Source organism: Echinops telfairi, unplaced genomic scaffold, assembly GCF_000313985.2.
Source record: "Echinops telfairi isolate 266 unplaced genomic scaffold, ASM31398v2 ScPeMD7_11;HRSCAF=52, whole genome shotgun sequence".
NCBI lineage: Eukaryota > Metazoa > Chordata > Mammalia > Afrosoricida > Tenrecidae > Echinops > Echinops telfairi.
In genome coordinates this window covers 39,904,631-39,922,375 of record NW_022103908.1, presented here as the reverse complement: position 1 = coordinate 39,922,375, position 17,745 = coordinate 39,904,631, and the positions used below count along the sequence as shown (strand labels likewise).

Below are 17,745 nucleotides of genomic sequence, written 5' to 3'. Positions count from 1 at the left end.
ACAATGATCACTGCATAACCCATCCCCACCCCCAAACCAGGGTGACGAACAACAGAAACATGGGTGAAGGGAGATATTGGTTGGTATTTAGATATGAAAACAATAATTTATAATTTATCAATGGGTCAAGAGGGTGGGAGGGAACAAAGAGGAGTTGATACCAAGAGCTCAAATATAAAGTAAAAGTTTAGAAAACAATGGTGGCACCATATGTACAAAAATGCTTGATAACAACTGATGTATAGAATGTTCTAAGAGCTGTAAGAGCCCCCAATAAAATGATTTTAAAAATTAAAAAAAAAGAAAAGTAAAACCCTTGCTTCTACTCAGGCCACAGACTTTTCTAACATTAAATCAATGCGCAACCAGTCTACACATTTATTTTAAATGTTACGTTAACTTTCAATTGCTGGAAAAGGTATCTTATCCAATCTTATGTTTCAAGGTAATTCCTGTACATCTTGGACTATTATCAAGTTTCTGCCACGTTCAATGGGTTGTTACCCATTTCCCTGCAGGCCCAGGCCCAGGCCCAGCTCAGAGAGCGTCCAGATGTTTCTCCATGAACCCTGGATGTAACAAAGAAACCCAGGGTCTTCTCAGGGTGGGTGCAGGCTCCCGTGCCACTTGTGGGTATTCCACACCTCCACTGCCCACAACCACCAGCCAATTTCTAGAAAAGTTTCTTTTCTTTCCTTGCTTGCTCGTGTTCGGGCCAAGGGGAATAGAAACCATAGTGTGCTCCCAGATGAATTCACTTCCCTGAGTTTCCTATGCTGTTGGAATGGCAGCTCCTGTCCACAGAAAGCAGCAGAGCATTTTACAGCCACGCTCAGTGATCCTAGCTATGGCTGTGACAGCCCAGAGGGGCCAGGGCTGACGCTGCAAACTGAGGCTCTGCCACTGTGTGAGCTTACTGAAAAGCTCCAAGACCAAGGGCAGAGGGGTCACATTATTGTCAGCATTTGGTGGGTGAGCAAGCTGAAGCTCAGATGGACTAACACTTGCCCAGGTGGGTTTGAGGAGAACCCGGAGTCCCATGTAGACCCGGGCACTGCCCTGTGCAAGAGAAGGGAATTAAGGAGAACAATTAACAGCTATAAAATCCACCTTGACCACAACTGCATGGAGATGCTTTACAACAGGGACATTCCCTATCCCACTCGGGGGCCACATAAGGCTCATGAAATCATTACTATCAGCTAACATCTTGTGTCTCACCAGAGTATCCCTTCCAGCGCTCACATGAGGAGTTCATTAAATGCCTGACTGAATACAGTAGGCTACATTTTAAGCTGATAATGTTATATGACCCACGAATGCTATTATAATATCCGAAGGGTCCTTGGCTAAAAAACAACAACAACAAAAAAACGGTTTCCTACCCTTGGCTTTACAATAAAATACTCAATTGCTAGAATCAAAAAGGAAGATCTCAAAAAAAAGTAAGTTAGATATGATTCTGGTGACTGGGCCAACAACCTAAACTCTTCTTAGAGCTGTTGTGGTCGGTTGACGAGTGACGCGGAGTCAGTTCTGACTCATCCTGGCCCCGGGCACTGCCTGTTCCTGCGCCATCCTCACGGTCGCTCTGACTCGAGGCCACAGTTACCGCTGTCAGTCCATCTCTTGGAGGGTCTTCTTTTTCACTTCCCCTCAACTCTACCCAACACTATGTCCTCCCACAGGAACTGGTCCCTCCTGATAACATGCCCAGAGTACGTGAGATGAAATCTGGCTATTCTCACTCCTACTAGAGATCAGCCACACACACACACACACACACACAAGTTGATGCTAACTCTCGGGGACTTCTTGTATCATGAAGTAGAACTTGGGCTTGATGGGTTTTCAAGGGCCGATTTTTTTTGCCGCAGACTGCCAGAACTTTCTTCCCATGGTGCGTGAGGGTGGACTCAAACCTCCCATCCTTCAGTTAGCAGCCAAGCAAGTTAGCCATTTGCAAAACCCAGAAATTTCCACCAATGCACAAATGGCATGCTAGCAATATTGAATCACACCAACAAGATTAAGTAAATAGACAATGGTGTGTTTAATTTGATGGGTGTGCCACAAGCAGATTAAAATTGAGTGCAATTATGCACGACACCTATCATCCAGCAGATCTGTTTGGGTCATAAATGTGAGTTGGGACTATTTTGCCAGTACAGAGGCACGCTGACAGGACCACCAGTAAGCAGAGTACAAAAAGATCCGCTACTAACTTTTGATGTATTTTCCCTCTAATCTTTTTGTTATGCTTGTAAACTGCTTAAACACCAAAGGAGGATATAATCAATACTTCTGTAATCTTCTTTTAACGTAACATCATGCCAGGGGCATTACTTGATGCCGTTCCTCTTAGAGCCCCATTAAGCAGACAGCACCAAAGCCTGTCAGAAGGATGCACGCTAATTTGGAGATTCTGCCCGATCATTAGGACTGTTGACAGCTTCTTGGCCTCGATGCACTGTTGAGACGAACACCTTTGTGCATGCATGTCTGCTGGCTTTCCCTGCAAGAGAACAGAACCTGGCGGGCCCTCTGCTCTGTGCCAACAGTCAGATGGGTGGCACGGGGCTGGACTGGTCTACAGGGCCTTGCAGGACAGACCTGTGACTTCTGTGACTCTCGCAAGAGAGGAGTGCGGTCAGGGCCAGCACAGGCTCCCTCAGAGGCCACATTCCAAACTAAGTAGCGCCACAGTTGAGGACAGTGGCCAGAAGGTGGAAGAAGCCGGAATTTCTGTCACACGAGGCTGGACAATAGCCTAGGCTGACTAAACAAAGAGTGAAGACTATTTCGTTCGATGTAGTGGGAGGCGGCAGTGGCAGAGATGGCCCATGGAAGCCCATCCCAAGACAGACAAGACAACCAGTGACCAGGAGGGCGAAGAGACCAGGACGCTGGGAACGTGCTACAACTCAGTGGTTTTGAAGTAGGTCACCGTGGAGCCCTGCCAGCATAGCAGCGATGCGTTGGGCTGTGATCGCATGGTCAAACCACTAGCAACTTCCTGGGCCAAAGACAGGACTTTCTACTCCTGTGAAGTTAGTCTCAGAAACCCACAGGGGGTGGCTGTAAGTCAGCATTGACTGGTGGCAGTGGGCATTTTTTTTTAACATTTTATTAGGGGCTCATACAACTGTTATCGCAATCCATACACATATCAATTGTGTAAAGCGCATTTGTACATCGTTTCTCAAAACATTTTCTCTCCATTTAAACCCCCGACATTAGGTCCTCATTTTTCCCCTCCCTTCCCGCTCCCCCCTCCCTCATGAGCCCTTGATAGTTTAATAATGGGTATTTTGTCATATCTTGCCCTGTCCAACGTCTCCCTTCACCCACTTTTCGGTTGTCTGTCCCCCAGGGAGGAGGTCACTCATAGTTCCATGTAATCGGTTCAGTGGGCATTTTTTAAAGCAGGTCAAGAAGCAAGCATCAGATTTTTCAGCTTTCAAACTGCTAATTCTAAGCTTATGTGTGTCTTCCAAACAGCCATGGTCACCGAGTCTGGGGCTCACAGCAACCCCATGTAGCGCTTCCAAGGCTGATTCCTTTTGGAAGCAGAAAGCCTCTTCTTTCTCCCATGGAGTGGCTAGTGGGCTTGAACCAATCACCAACAACGTGTGTGTCACCAGGAGTCCTTAAAACAGCACCACAATACCTGGAAACACGGTAAAACGTGTAACAGGAAAAATTCAATCCATGGTATCTGATTTTCCTGCTTTATGATGCAATCACACAGATCCTGAGAACGTACTATTACTTTTCTTGTGATAAATGCAGCCTGGATTACTACTAAATCTCCTCTTATTTCATATACCAAAAACACCACTGTCACTGAGGCTATTTGGACGCTACACTGGGCTTCTGAGGCTTCGAATCTTTATAGGAGCAGACAACCTTCTCCTACGGAGAAGCCTGGTGGGCTTGAATCCCTGACCTTGTGGTTAGCAGCCTAAGGCTTCCTCAACCATGCCACACAGGCAGTAAAAATAAAAGGAAAATAGAGGTGCTTTCTAAAGTTCTGGGTAGGACATTTTCATTCAGAGCTCAATAATACCAACTATAAGTAGTCAATTAAAAGAATGTAAGAAGGGATTCCCTTCAAGGAGTTCATGAGGAGAGTCTATTATTTTTTAATTCCCTTTTCCATTAACTTCTTGAAGCCCCCTGGTATCTACTTCCAGTTCCAACAACGCAGAGAGAAGCCCCATTCTTTCCAGGTCATCCCTCTTAACCTGGACAGAAAAAACGGACAAACAGACAAGGTCTCTGACAGTGTGACAAGAGTCAGCTACCCAGGGGCCCTGCAGCCTGAGGTGGACACAGTGCTGAGAAGAACCCTGGTCCCCTGGCACCAGCCAAATCTCAGACAAGGAAGGCCCCAAAGCTTCCGACAGGCAGAGACAAAACCCCTGCCAGACACAGCCTGTTCTTAGGACAAGGCAGAGGGCAGTCAGTCCCACAAAAGACCATGGCGACGATACTCGCCCTACTCCATAAGTCCCTAGCTGGGCAGACGGTGACCAAACTGCTCACACGCATCACCTAGATGCCCTGCAGAAGACAGGCTGGGGAGTTACATTGAAAAGAAATAATCCGTCACTGAAAACCCTATGGGGCACAGAGCCTTTGTGACCCATGGGAACATCATGAACCAGGGTGTATGTGGCACACTGGCTTTTATCCTACTCCATCCAGCATCCCACCCTCCAGTTTTAGGGCGAGCTGATCCTCCCGCCACCTTCCCCACTCAGAGGAGGCAGACGGAGCTCCCATTCCACCACCAGGTGGTGTCAGCCAGCTGTGTGGGGCTGATCTTCAGCCCCTGCTGCGGAAGCAGGCAGGGTAGGAACACACAACCTTCCATCTTCTGTCCCCAAAACAGGCATGTCCCTCTCCTTCCAGGGAAGCACGGTCAGGCCCAGCCACGAGTTGAGCCTCCACCCTGCTCCACAGCAAAGAGGGTTAGACAGACACAGACACACACACACAGACACACACACACATCCATGCCAGTGGTGGCTGAGTCTCCACTCCTAACCAGTATCAACAAGACGACATCCAGGGGGAGGCCACAGTGGTGGGACATGGAGCTGCTCAGTACTGCAGAAGGGAGTGAGGCTTGCCCCCATGTGCAGCAGCAAAGCTGCAGGCTCAGCTCTCTGCTCCCCTCCTTCCAGGTGCCAGTTGGGGGCAATAGGGAGCCAAGCTGACACCTTTGATGGGAGGCGCGGAGGCAGTTGTGGGCACCCGTTTTGTTTCTGCTGTGTAAGTATCATCAGGGTGGAAGAAGGCGCCAACACCACCAGCTCACCCAAGAGGGCGCGGGCAGAGATTTCAAAATGGAAATAAATATAATGAACAAAAACCAGACCTACTGGATGGGCTCACCAGCAGAGCGGAAATGACGAGGAATACAGTCAGCAAACTGGAGTCAGCTCGATGGAATTTGCCCCACTTGAAGAGATGAGAGGAAAGAGGTAAGGGTTTGGGGGCAGGGCGATGAAATCATAGGCAACTGCGGGTCAATAACAAAGCGGGACATTCTTACAAGTCAGGTGCCAGAAAGGAAAGAGGAAGGGCCTGAAAAGGCACAGAGGGCCCAAAACTTCCCAAATTTGACACAAAAGTTAAAACCACATATTCAGGAAGCTAAGCAAAGCGCAAACAGCATAGACCCACCGAATTCATAACAACGTCATGATTAAACTTCTGAAAATGAAAGGCCAAATTTTGAAATCAGCCCAAGAGAAATGACATGCCATCTACCAGGGGACATCAATTCAAATGACAGCAGATTTCTCCTCAAACGAGGAGGGCCAAGGGAAAGCGGCAGTTTTCAAATACTGAAGCAAAGTTGTTGGTGGCAAAGTCTGTGCAGTGAAAATATCATTCTGTATGAAGAAGAAATCCAAACGCTCTCAGACAAAGATAATTTGTTGTTAGCATGTCTACCATTAACGGACAGTTATAATTTCCTTTGTTTAGAAGACCTCTATAAACAAAGGAAAATTCAACAGAAAAGGGCATAGAACTTGAGAAAGAAGGATTTCTCAAGAGTTTCTTAAATCGCATTTGATGGCTGAATCAAAAACACCATGAGATGGTGCTTAATGCAGGTAGAGGACATACGTTAAGACAATTATATGGGAAAAGACGGTAAAAGTAAGTAAATCTACTCATCACTGCCATCAAGTCAATTTCCACTCTTCGTGATCCTACATCGTCTGCAATCTTCATGGTAGCAGACAATGGCAACTGTCTCCCCGGGAATGCATGGCTGCTGGGTTTGAACTGCCCAGCATTTGTTTAACAGTGCAAGGCCACAGAGGAGCCTACAGAGATCTCTATGACCTAAAACCGTGACACCCCTGGGCTGGGTAGGCTGTAGCAAGGTACATCTGTACGTGTTAACATCCCGAATGACCACTGTAAAACTATATAGAGCAAGACATTCAAAATATACTGAATAAACCAAGAGGGCAGCCTCAATAAAAATGCAACATTTAAAGGCACTGGCTACATGAATTTTAAAAAATCACCTATTAAGATGCTATAAATAAGAAACTCACTTCAAATACAGTAATACTAATATTGAAAAGAAAAAGGGTGTACCATGTAAGCACTCGTTCATGAAGAAGGAGTGGCTAGGTTAATGTCGGATACAGCAGACTTCAGAAAGATCAACGATAACAGATCAAGGCAACAGGAAGACAATCCTAAATGGATAAGCACCAAACAAGACAGCCTCCACGTCTAAAATCTAAGCGTTACAGAAGGAAACTAAAAACCCTATGGTTATAGCTGAAGATGGCTTCAAGAACATTCTGCCATCCGTCGATAGAACAACAAGGAAACAGAAGAACTGAATAAAAGCATCAACCAACAGGATCTAATTTATATGTAAATACTCCACTCAGCCCCTGCAGAATACAGATACAGATGTCAATGGATCATCCACCCAAACAGACCGCATCTCAAGCCATAAAACAAACCCCAATCCATTTAAAAGAAGTGATATGACACAGAGTATGCGCTCAGCCCATAAAAGTGACCAAACCAGAGTCAACAACAGGAAGTCAACAAGGTGATCTCCAGACACCGAGGAGCAAACATACTTCGGCATAAGCCACGAGGATCAAAGGGGCCTCCCAAAGAAAACAAAAACACTAGCAATGGGAAAAAAGAACGTATCGGAACACGCAGACTAGATCTAAGGGAAATTTATAGCACTAAGTGTTTACATTAGACAAGAAAGAGTCAAAGCTAGAAATAAAACAAGCAAAAGGAAATAACTCATGAAATGGAAAGCAGGAAAACAGGAGAAAATAAACGACAAAGTGGGTTTCAAATAAAACTGACAAACCTCTAAAAACTAACAGATTAGGAAAAAAAGACACAGATCATCAATATAAAAGTCCACCAGGCGTATCACACCCGATCTTTCGATACCAAGGCCAGACTTTCTCAAAAGGTAGCCACAGAGGCTACCTCTCATAACCGGAGACATCAAGATCCTCAACAGGATCAGCACATTCAAACCAGACATAGTCCAATCATTCATCCTGTCCACACAGACTTATTCCAGGCACGCAAAGCTGGTTTAAAATGGAAAGCACATCAGTGGAATATCCCATTCCCAAGAGGCTAAATTATGTTTACATGGTTATATCAAGTGATACAGAAAAAGTATTTGATCAATTCCAACACCTATTCCGTTCATAACAAAACTCTCAGTCCAGGAACAAAGAGAAAGAAATCTCATCTTCAAAATACCTACAGTGAACATCCTACTTAGCACAGAAGACGGAGTACTTCTACCCAAGACTGGGGGCAAGGCAAGGAGTGTCTGCTCTCACAGCTCCTAGCTCCTACTCAACCAGCAAGGGAAGTTCTAGGCGGAAATAAAAGGCAGAGTGACCAAAAAGGAAGAAATAAAAATATTCCTGCTGGCAGACAAATGATTGTCTCTGCACTTCTCCCAAGAAAGCTCACATCTAGAATCAGTGAGTTTGGTAAGGTTGCAGGAAACATGATGGCCAACATATAATCAGCTGTACACCTACACACAAACATGAACATGTGGGAACAGAAACAAATACAATACTACTCAACGTCAAGGAGCCCTGGTGGCACTGTAAGCCTAGCGGCATCGTGGGCTAAGTGTTGGTTTGCAAATCTTAAGGTCAGCAATCCCCAAACCACCAGGTGCTCTGAGAAAGATGGAGCTTTCCACTGCCTTAGAGGGTTACGGTCTCAGAAATCCATAGGGGAGCCTCTATTCTGTCCTATAGGGTAGCCATGAGTCAGAATTTGAGTCTGGGGTGAGTTTTGGAATTTGGAGGTGGCCCTGTGGGGTACGTGTTATATGCTGTTAAGAGGGACAAGCTGATAAACTTTATCAATGGAAAAGGGTTTGATCTGTGAGAGGCGCCAGCATTGAAGAGGATGAAAAGACACCAGCTACAGTCTACAAGAGCATCTTTTCAGGTAGATACAACCAAGGCCTTGCGCCTGGAATATACGCAGGACTCTCAACATGCATCCATAAAGGCGAGCAACAAATTCCCATTCGAAAATACACAAACAGCACAGGAACAGCACACAGAAGAGGGTATGCAGATGCAAATAAGCATGTGAACACAGACACACATGCGCGCGCCGGCCCTAGCCATTAGGGAAATGCAAATTGAAACCACAATGAGCTATCACTCCACAACTATCAGAATGGCAAAAATAAATAATGACCTCACCCAGGCTGGCATGGACCCAGAGAACCTGGCGCACTCATCAGACGCGCTCAGGGACAGCCCTGCAGAAAATGGCTCAGGACTATCCCAGAAAATGAACCGGTCCTACGACCTAGCGATCACAGCCCCCCCTGCGAGGTACTTGTCCCAGAAACTTCTGTTCAGGTGCACCCTGGTACAGGGCTGGTCCCCACAGCTGCGCCCCGCTGAGTGGCCCACAGCACAGCAGGGGTCTGAGGGGAGGCTTCTCCCCGGAGCTCCTGTCCTGGCCAACCAGCCCTTCTACTGGCAGCTGCTAGAAAGGTGCCAGGGAGAGGTGTGACACCCCATGCGGGCTGGCTAACTCTCGCCCTTAAGAGCCAGCTGTGCCAGGCTCCTGCACAGGAAGCCACTCCAACATCCTTCTGCGGGTGAGTGGTTCACAAACTGGGATACATCCCTCCCTCCCACGGGCTGCACCGCTCCGCAGTGAAGAACAAACACCCCACACACCTACCACGAGGGGTTACGCCGAGTAAAAGAAGTTACGTACTGCTGGGTTGTTCTTTGAAATGACAAAAATACTTATGGGGACCAGGTAAGCGGTTTCCAGGGGTGGGGGAGCTGCTCTGTATGGTGACTGGGAGTCAATCACACCAACCTACACCCTGATGAACTCAAACAGAACGACACACACACTGGAATGCACGTGCCACTAGTGAGAGCTGAATACGATCGAGGGACGGCACTAACATCCGTGACCTGGCTGTGATGCTGTACTGTGATACAAGGTGGTACCCTCACTGCAGAGCGCTAGGATGAAGGGAGACGGCTCACTCTCTATCTTTACAGCTGCAGGTCTCCAATTGTCTCCAAATAACGAAGGACAAAAGGAAAAAGACCTAAGATGGAATCATGCTTAGACAACTAGGAATTCTTCCTCTTTTGTTTGGAGGAAACTTTTCTTGCTACTTTGTTACTTTCCCTGCCCACTCAAGACCTGGGCAGTATACTTGCTCTCCTGGCCTTGAGCCCTGAGGGTCCAACCTGGGAGCCTTGGCAAAGGAAAGTCCATTATGAAGTTGGGGGTCAGCTTTGAGGAACAAAACCACTCCCCTACCGCTTGTTCAATGCCTGCTCTCGTTTACAGAGGTGAAACAAGACCCTGACTCCCTACTTGCCTAGAGAACCAATCCTCTAAGCCAAGCCCATGGTGGACCAGAGTGCTCAAAGGATTAGACTAATGACTTCCACTCTGGCACGGACTGCCAAAAGAGCCAGCCAATCTGTCTGGGGCCAAGTACCGCCCGAATGCTCCTTGCAGCTGAGGAGTGAGCCTTTCCCCGCATGTACTCTGGATGTGGGCAGGAGGGGGCAGTTTCTGGAGAAGGGCACTGTGGTCAAGTGAAGGGGCAGCGGAAAGGAGGAAGGCCCTCCTCCCCAAGATAGACGGACCCAGCAGGGGCAGAAGCACAAGAAACACTGTAAGGACGGTGCAGAACTGAGTCACTTTGAGTCTGAGTGACTCAATGGTCCCTAGCAACAACGGCAAATCACCAGACACGACCACGGGAGTCAGTTCCACGGAAATCACCCACATCTGCCAGCAGGCCCAGCCACCCGAGGACGCTGGCTTAGAGGCTCTCTGATAGTTCTGTCATACGAAAATTAAAAAGCCTAAGACGAACCAGGTAAGGTTAACACTGCAAGTATACCTTCATGTAACCTAAAAAGCAGTGTGGCAGCTAATAAGAATGTATTCTTCTCTGTGCACTGGTCTTCACAATCCAAGGAGGCGGCAATCTTAAGGTGAATCCATTTCCAGTGTGCAGGACCCACCAGTGGCGTCTCTACCAGAGAGCATAGCTAGACCTTTATGTCCCTTGTTTGCGACATGATTCTGGCTCCCAAAAGTTACACACACACACACACACACACACACACACACACACACACACAATGTGGGAGGGGCAGGTCTAAATTTACTTAGCTGAAAACCACTCTGGGGAAAGGCTTAAAGTCAGGTTCAACGAACCTCAAGCATCTTCTGGGCTTCTCCCCTTTGTCAGTTTAGTTGAAACTCTTATCAAGCGAGGCCCCTGTGGTGCAATTGGGATCCAGTAGGATGGGCATCATGCCTTTCCCTAGGGAGCTTGTGATCTAACACGGGGTCAGACAACTGCCTGTACTCGCACACACTAAAAAGAACGTTATTTATTCAAACAGATGAATTCAGTGTACCAGGTAACAAGATCCACATTTAAGGAACCTACCAAAATGACAAGTTGGAATTCTGCATGACTGACAGTCATTCCTACCCTATTCTTACCCTTATTTCCAACTGCACTGATTGTGGAATGAGCACCACACTTAATGTACACAATCAGTAGAAGCAAAGGACATTAACCAGAACAGGCACGTGTAGTAAGTCGACAGGTGCCAATTATTTTGATTAGAATAATCAGTTATTAAGCTGCTAAGATCAGTTATCATTAAGTTTTGTATATGCTAATTCCCTAGAGTATAAAGAGATTACAGTTGGATAAAAAGTGCAAACATTTTCAATCGTCAGCTCTCCACAGATAAATGTGCTTGGAACACATCTTCAGAAACACAATTGGTACACAGGACAACACAAAGATGTTTCTGGGACAAGCACCCAAATGCTATGCGGCCCAGACAAGAATGTGCTCTCTTACAAGAACAAAGACGCATGCCTACGGATTGCTGTCTACCCCAAGCCACTGCTGAGGAAACGATTCTGTGGGTGAAGGCGCCCCTGGCTAAGGAGAACCTCTTTACGACCTCACAGTTCTGTTTCACTAGTTCAAGCCAATCATAAAGACTTCTTTGTAGACGATGCATTTTGCAATCAATTATCAAAAGCTTCATTGAAGGTCTTAATGGACACTGTTGAGTAAGGAGCACTACACATAGTCCAAAAGAGAAGAGGACCTATTTATCTATGCAGCATTTCAGAGGTCTTTGGGAATGAAGCTAAAATTGAGCCTGACCAGGAAAAATAAAGCCATGGACTCCAAAAATTGTAATTTTACTCTTCAATTTGATAAGGTCACATCTAGTTAAACCTATCCCTCACCCAGTCCCACCAGAAGACAAAAACAAATCTCCCCAATAAGTCAATACCTAAAATTTATCTTGACACATTAACTTTCAGACAAACTCCTTACGTTCTATAATTTAATCCTATGCATTAAATGCTCAGTTATCAGATAAATCTACTGGAATGGAGTTAATACTGTAAAATTAAGCCTCTGGTTCCACTATTATACTTTACAGGCATAACCATTAACTGTACATAATAATTTAGATTATGATCTTTAAAGCTCTCGATCTGTCATCTCAGGTAACGGGCGCTTACTTTGGAACTGGCTGACTAAACAGGATCTGTCCTTCCACTAAATAAAACTAACTCACCCACTATTCCTGGTTAAGAGAGAAGAAACTACATCCACGCATTAAGCCACCACTCAGAGACAGATGCAGAGTCTGCAGAGAAGAAACACAATCTGCTTTAGACACAGACACCATCGGGCCCTGCCACCTCACTTAGTAAGCAACCATGCTGCTGGTGCTTGTGCACTTGAGCACGTTCCTGGGTGGGGAGAATCTCGGCAAGGGCCAAGAACTTCTAAGACTGAAATGAGTGTAGGAAGAGCTGTATTAGCAACAATTAAAGTAACAGTAATAAAGAGGCCTCCCGTGCCTTTTCTTGAAGGGCCCCCCAAAAGGTCTCCCAGCATTCAGCAGGAGACAGGCCGCAGGATGTGCAGCTACTGCCACTGGATATTTACAGATGCTGGTGGTGCAGTGGTTAAGTGCTGGGCTGCTAGCTGTAAGGTCGGCAGTTCCACCAGTCGTTCTGCAGGAGAAAGACAAGACTTTCTACGTGGAAGCCCACTGGGGCAGTTCCTAGCCTGTCCTGTAGGGTTGCTCTGAGTGTGCATCACTCGATGGCAGAGACTTTCCACTGTGACCCAGCATTGTGACACCATCTCTAGTTTGATGGCTTTGTTTCAGGTATGCTTCAGCACGCTAATGTGGGCTAAGTTCTAACAGAATGGGCACTGTGCTTCTTCGGCAATACTGCTACCTGGCTAGCGGTTCAGGGAGGGCTAATTGACAGAGCTGGCAGATGAGATCTGGGTATTCACTCACCCCATCACAGACTCTACCCATCTGTGGGGACCAACCTGCACACACAGAGTGTCGCAATGGGCGGCCTGAGCAGATCAAGCCTAGAGATGTTTAAGTGTTTTTATCTTACTTGTAAAATGTTTTTGAAATTCCAGAAGAGTTGCCAGCATTCAAACTGCACAGTATCCGGCCTCAAAATCAGCATGTCCACTTTCCCCACTAGCTCAGTTCCCTCTCTGCACTTCTGGCTCTCCTGGGCCACCTAGGCTGCCATTACTCCTTTAGATCCTGAAACTGCCTTTAATCCCTGGAAATAAAACTTACAACCTAATCTCATTTATATCGCATCTCCACCTTTTGAGCAAAAGATGATTTCAAAGAAATACTGGAATAGAAACCAGACCATTTTCAAGGTTCTATGTCAGTGGCACAGTGGTTGAAGCGCTCAACCCTTGATTGACCGGGCGCAAGTTCAAACCAGCTACTCCTGAGATGAGTGATGAGGCGGTCTGCTTCCATAAAGATTACAGCCTCGGAAACCCCAGTGGTCCAGTTCTACTCTGTCCTACAGGCTGGCTGTGAGTCAGAACTGATGGCGACAGGTTAGTGTGGGTATTGCCAATATGAACTAGTTCACTGGATTACAAAGCCTGTTTAAAAAATGTCTTTCATCACACTTTTGGCTAGGTGTTATCTTCTGTAACTGCTCAGGTCCTTTTCATGCGGAATGTCACTACGAAGTCATCTTAGTGGTTAAAGTAAACACACCATCTTTCAGTGTGGAGAAGGCCTAGGTGTGGACGTTCTCTAGGTCCGACACCAGCTGCCAAAGTCAGGCTCCAAAGAGACCCAAGTGATGCCCCTGAGATACATGCAAGGGAAAGTCAGTTCCGGGGCTGGGCTGGCTCCCAGGACTGGACCCCTGGTGATGACAATGCTAAGGCAACCAGCAAACAAAAAAAGATCTCAGGATGATGGTGAAATGGACCTTTCAGAACAGACAGATGGAGGTGGTGCTTTCTGCCTCTTCCTGACCTTCAGAGCTCTCAAGGAATGACCCAGAGACAGGGAAGCAGTGAAGTAGCAAGCACAGTGGAAATACCACTTTTGATGAGATCTTCAACCATTATCTAACCATTGTGACATCAATCTTTAGCCAGAGAACAGCTAGAGTCCCTGGGAGTTTGCCCAGCCTGTGTCTACAAAGCCGATGGCCACCAACCCCATGACATCAGAGATGGCATCAACAACGGTGTAGTAGAATGCCCTGTGAAGAGGTAAGGACTGCAAAGAAAGGTATTTCAAGAAAGGATCATTTGGTAAAGAAAAGCAAAAAACAAGCCATATACTTTAGCTGAACAAAGGGCAGCAGGCACACTAACTTTATGGCCCAGAAGGCTGAAGCTCAGTAATGCAGTGATCTCAACAGTTTGTTTGTTTTGCGATCTTAACACACCCTCCATCCCCATCAAAATATGGAAGGATGGTGGAAGCACGGTCTATACATGGGCTTTGAATCCGACATGCGGCTTGTAAACATATTGGAACCACCACCGTCAATGACCACCTTACCCAGAAACTGCTTACCCATTGCACTGAGATAATGGTTGAAGGCCTGGCAAGGAGGACTTGGGGTTTGTGTTGATTTGTCACAACTCATGGGTGCCGGGCTCCTGTCTGTGTCAAAAGAGAAATACCCGCTGGAGGATCGAGACAGCAGAGAGGATCTTCTCACGAAGATGAAAAGCGGGGATCTGGTAGCGAAAGGGCCTGGGCTGGCTGGTGGGGCCAGTGGGCCCTGAGGGCTGCCCTGCGAGCAGCGGTCCCCGTCACCTTCTGGATTACCTTGAGGTTCTGTCTGCAGAGAGGTAGGGGCCCCAGGTCTGAGCTGGGGAGCCTGGGGGGGCCTCTCTGCAGGCTGCAATTGTCCACCTTCTCTGTCGCACTCAGAACTTACATCTGAAGGTTGCTTTGCCATTTGGTCTTTTTTTCTGCAGTTAAAAAAAAAAGTAAAAAGTAAAATTAATTAAAGCAGTATAATAATTACACTATGTAGATAAACTAGTTTTTGCCTAGTCGTTAGAAATTCAGAGTGTGAATTTCTCAAATGCTTTAACATGAAGTCATTATTCCGTACATTTCTCTGGCAATCTCCAAGTGACAGTAAAAAAACAAAACAAAAAACACCCCAAAATAAAAAAATAACAAAATCGTATTTGATTTTGGGGGTGGGGCTAAACTTCCCATTGCCAAACAAAACATAGTAACACCATGTGGAACTGGTGTGAGCACACACACACACACACACACGTTTTATGAAAAGCAGCTTGTCTGAAGTCTGTTCCTATGTACTCTTAGCTCAGGTCAGACTTGGATAAATCAGAAGCTCCCAGCGGGCTCTGATTTCCTGGGATCCGATACTGCGCTAGAGCACAGGAGCGGGCACAGATGCAGCGATTGCAGGCTGCTGGCCGCCTTCCCTGCTCGGCCCCATTGTTCTGCCTAAAGTGCTGAGGGCAGCAAGTCTGGGGAAGGTTTGGCAGCGGCCGTCAGTCGTAGTAAGTGCGTCACAATAGAGTTTGTAACTCGGAGCGCTGCTCTGCAGCCTCTCCAGCTCACTGCCCAGCGGTCTTCGCCACTCGGGCCAGCGTTCCCCTCCTTCCACCGGGAAGGGGCACCGTGCTAAAGGGGAGAGAACTTTCCCAAAGCACACTTAGACTGTGAGGTGGACACCCCCAAATGTGGGACCCCAAAACCTGTGCCGCGGCGCACCCTGCAAAGTCCATAAACTAACTCTGTGCGCTAACCAACCCGGGCTCGCACGCCGCCTTCAACACGACCACTCTCCCTCGGTTAACAATCACATAGAAACTCACATCTGTCCCTGCCCTTCCAAGCGTAGGGTCCGGTCTGGGGGTCCACCGCGTCCAACCCTGGCCCTTCGCCGACTGCGCGCCCGGCAGCCGTCACCACGATGGCAGCGCAGGTAACAAAGCCTGGAACTCCCGGCCCGAGCCCCCAAGGCCCCGATGAGCCCGCGCCTTCCCACCCGCCCGCCGCCGCCGTGCTCCGCTGGGTAAACGAAGGCTCCGCGCGCCGCGCCTCTGGCCCGCGCTGCCCCGGCCGCCGCCGCCGGGAACATCCTCCGCCTCCTCCCGCTCCTCCCCTCGCGCACTGCGCCCGCCGCCGCCGGCACCACGACCTCCCCGCGCCCCTGGCGCCGGGTGCCCGAGCTCCCTATTGGCTCGCGCGCGGTCGCTCCGTGGAGCAGCCAATCAGCAGAGGCGGGGGGGCGGCGCCTTCGGGTCAGGCCGCCAAAGGCTGGGCGATTGTTGACAAACTCTTCTCGGAGCGCAGCGTGGCGGCAGCGGGAGCCGGGCAGAGGGGCTCGAGAGCCTTGGCTGTCTGGGCTGTCGCATCTGTCTCTTCCAGACATCCCGGGTCCATGTGAGGCTCTCCCTTAGGCCAAGGTCAACACGGGGAAACAAGCTGGACCCGCGCTCTCCTTTGACGGCAGCGCTGTCCTCAGTCCCCTGCCTTTTCCCTCTGGCCACCGCCCAAGCCGGCTGAAGTGACGGCGCCAAGGGCTGCCCCAATGCAACCCAGGTGCAGAAGCGTCCTCCGCCGGGTAAACTCACGCCCCATGCGCCGCCGCCGACACCGGGCAAATCTGAGCGGCCGATGCCGGTCACCGGCGCGCATATTTGCCAGCCCGGTAACCACGGCCGAAACCTCAACACTTCCCTACCCCAATGATCGTTCCGCCACCAACACCGGCTCGGAGATAAAAGGGTCCTGAGGATCCGCCGCAGCCTGCTCTGCGGATGGACTCGGGTGTTATACCGCCTGGCTCCAAAGACAGAACCGGTTCTACTGGACGCACTGCGCCCACAGCGTGGCCGGGGCGCCCCGTGTCAGTGCCTGTGGCCGTGTGGCTGGCACGGTCCACCGGGCGCCCGCCTATCGAGCAAAGCCCGATTGCAGGTCCAAGAGGGTGAGCGCAGCAGCTGCCCGGAAACCGCGGCCCAAGCGAGTACCAGGAAAAGCCCAGTCTCATCAGTTAAATCACCACCCAAGTTCCGCAAACTCTCCGCCAGAGGCCCGCGCACCCAAGAAAATCCAGACGCAAGATTGGCTGGTACCGCCCGCCCGCTATTCCGGGGTCGGGCAGCCGGCGCGGTTTCCCGGGCCGGAGCGCTGTCCGGTACCGCAAGCGGGCACCCGGCTCCCGGGCCCTGCGGAGCACGCGCTGCCTCTCCCAGTGGGACTTGCGGCGCTTCACTACCCAGAGCGCAGCTGCCTAGCGTGGGACGTCCACCGGCCAAGTGTCCGCGGCGGCGAGGGCGCCCCCTCCCCAAAGATGGTAACCCGCCCGGGATGGCGCGCGGCCCTGCCCGCACCGCGGGCTGCCTCCCCATCGGCGACGAATGGGGCGAGTCCGTTCGTCCTTCTGCTTGCACGTGTGACGGTAGCGAGCGGGAACGGACCCCTACCGGCTCCGGCTCCTGTCCTCTATCCTCCCCCAGTCCACTCCCCGGGATGCGGAGGACTTTACCTTACGTTTCTCAGTCCGAGAGTCAGAGTCAGACATTGGGGGGACCAGGGCCAGGGGAAGGGCGCCGAGGGAGTGGAGGGTGCAGTACGACTCGAGCAGCCCGAAGTGGTGCTGGCGGCAGCAGGGCAAGGCGCGCAGACTAGCTGCAAGAAACTGCTGGTGGTGGCAGTGGTGACGACTAGGGAGGGAACCCTCCCACTAGCAAGAAACCTTGTGGCTGCGCGGGACGAAGTGAAACCTGTACGGCCCTGCAGCACAGCTCAGGCTGGCTGCCCCGAGTCGACGTCCAAT

General features: G+C 49.3%; 1 protein-coding gene across 7 annotated transcripts in view; it reads right to left on the bottom strand.

The window, feature by feature from the left end:
- Window positions 1-17,650, bottom strand: part of BCL2L11 (BCL2 like 11) — a 48,670-nt gene extending 31,020 nt beyond the window's left edge. For 3 of the 7 annotated variants that reach the window (XR_006679805.1, XM_045287158.1, XM_045287161.1), the window contains exons 1-2: window positions 17,455-17,650; window positions 14,487-14,890 (exon numbers count right to left, since the gene is read on the bottom strand). Coding sequence is in view for 6 of the 7 variants with exons in the window: in XM_045287158.1 (XP_045143093.1) it covers window positions 14,487-14,877 (391 nt within the window). In the remaining variant the exon portion in view is untranslated. Of the gene's footprint in view, window positions 1-3,587; window positions 3,671-14,486; window positions 14,891-15,775; window positions 15,862-17,454 lie in introns of those variants that run through there. The other 4 variants (XM_004707928.2, XM_045287160.1, XM_004707930.2 and 1 more) reach the window with 4 other exon arrangements.
- Window positions 17,651-17,745: the final 95 nt, after the last annotated feature.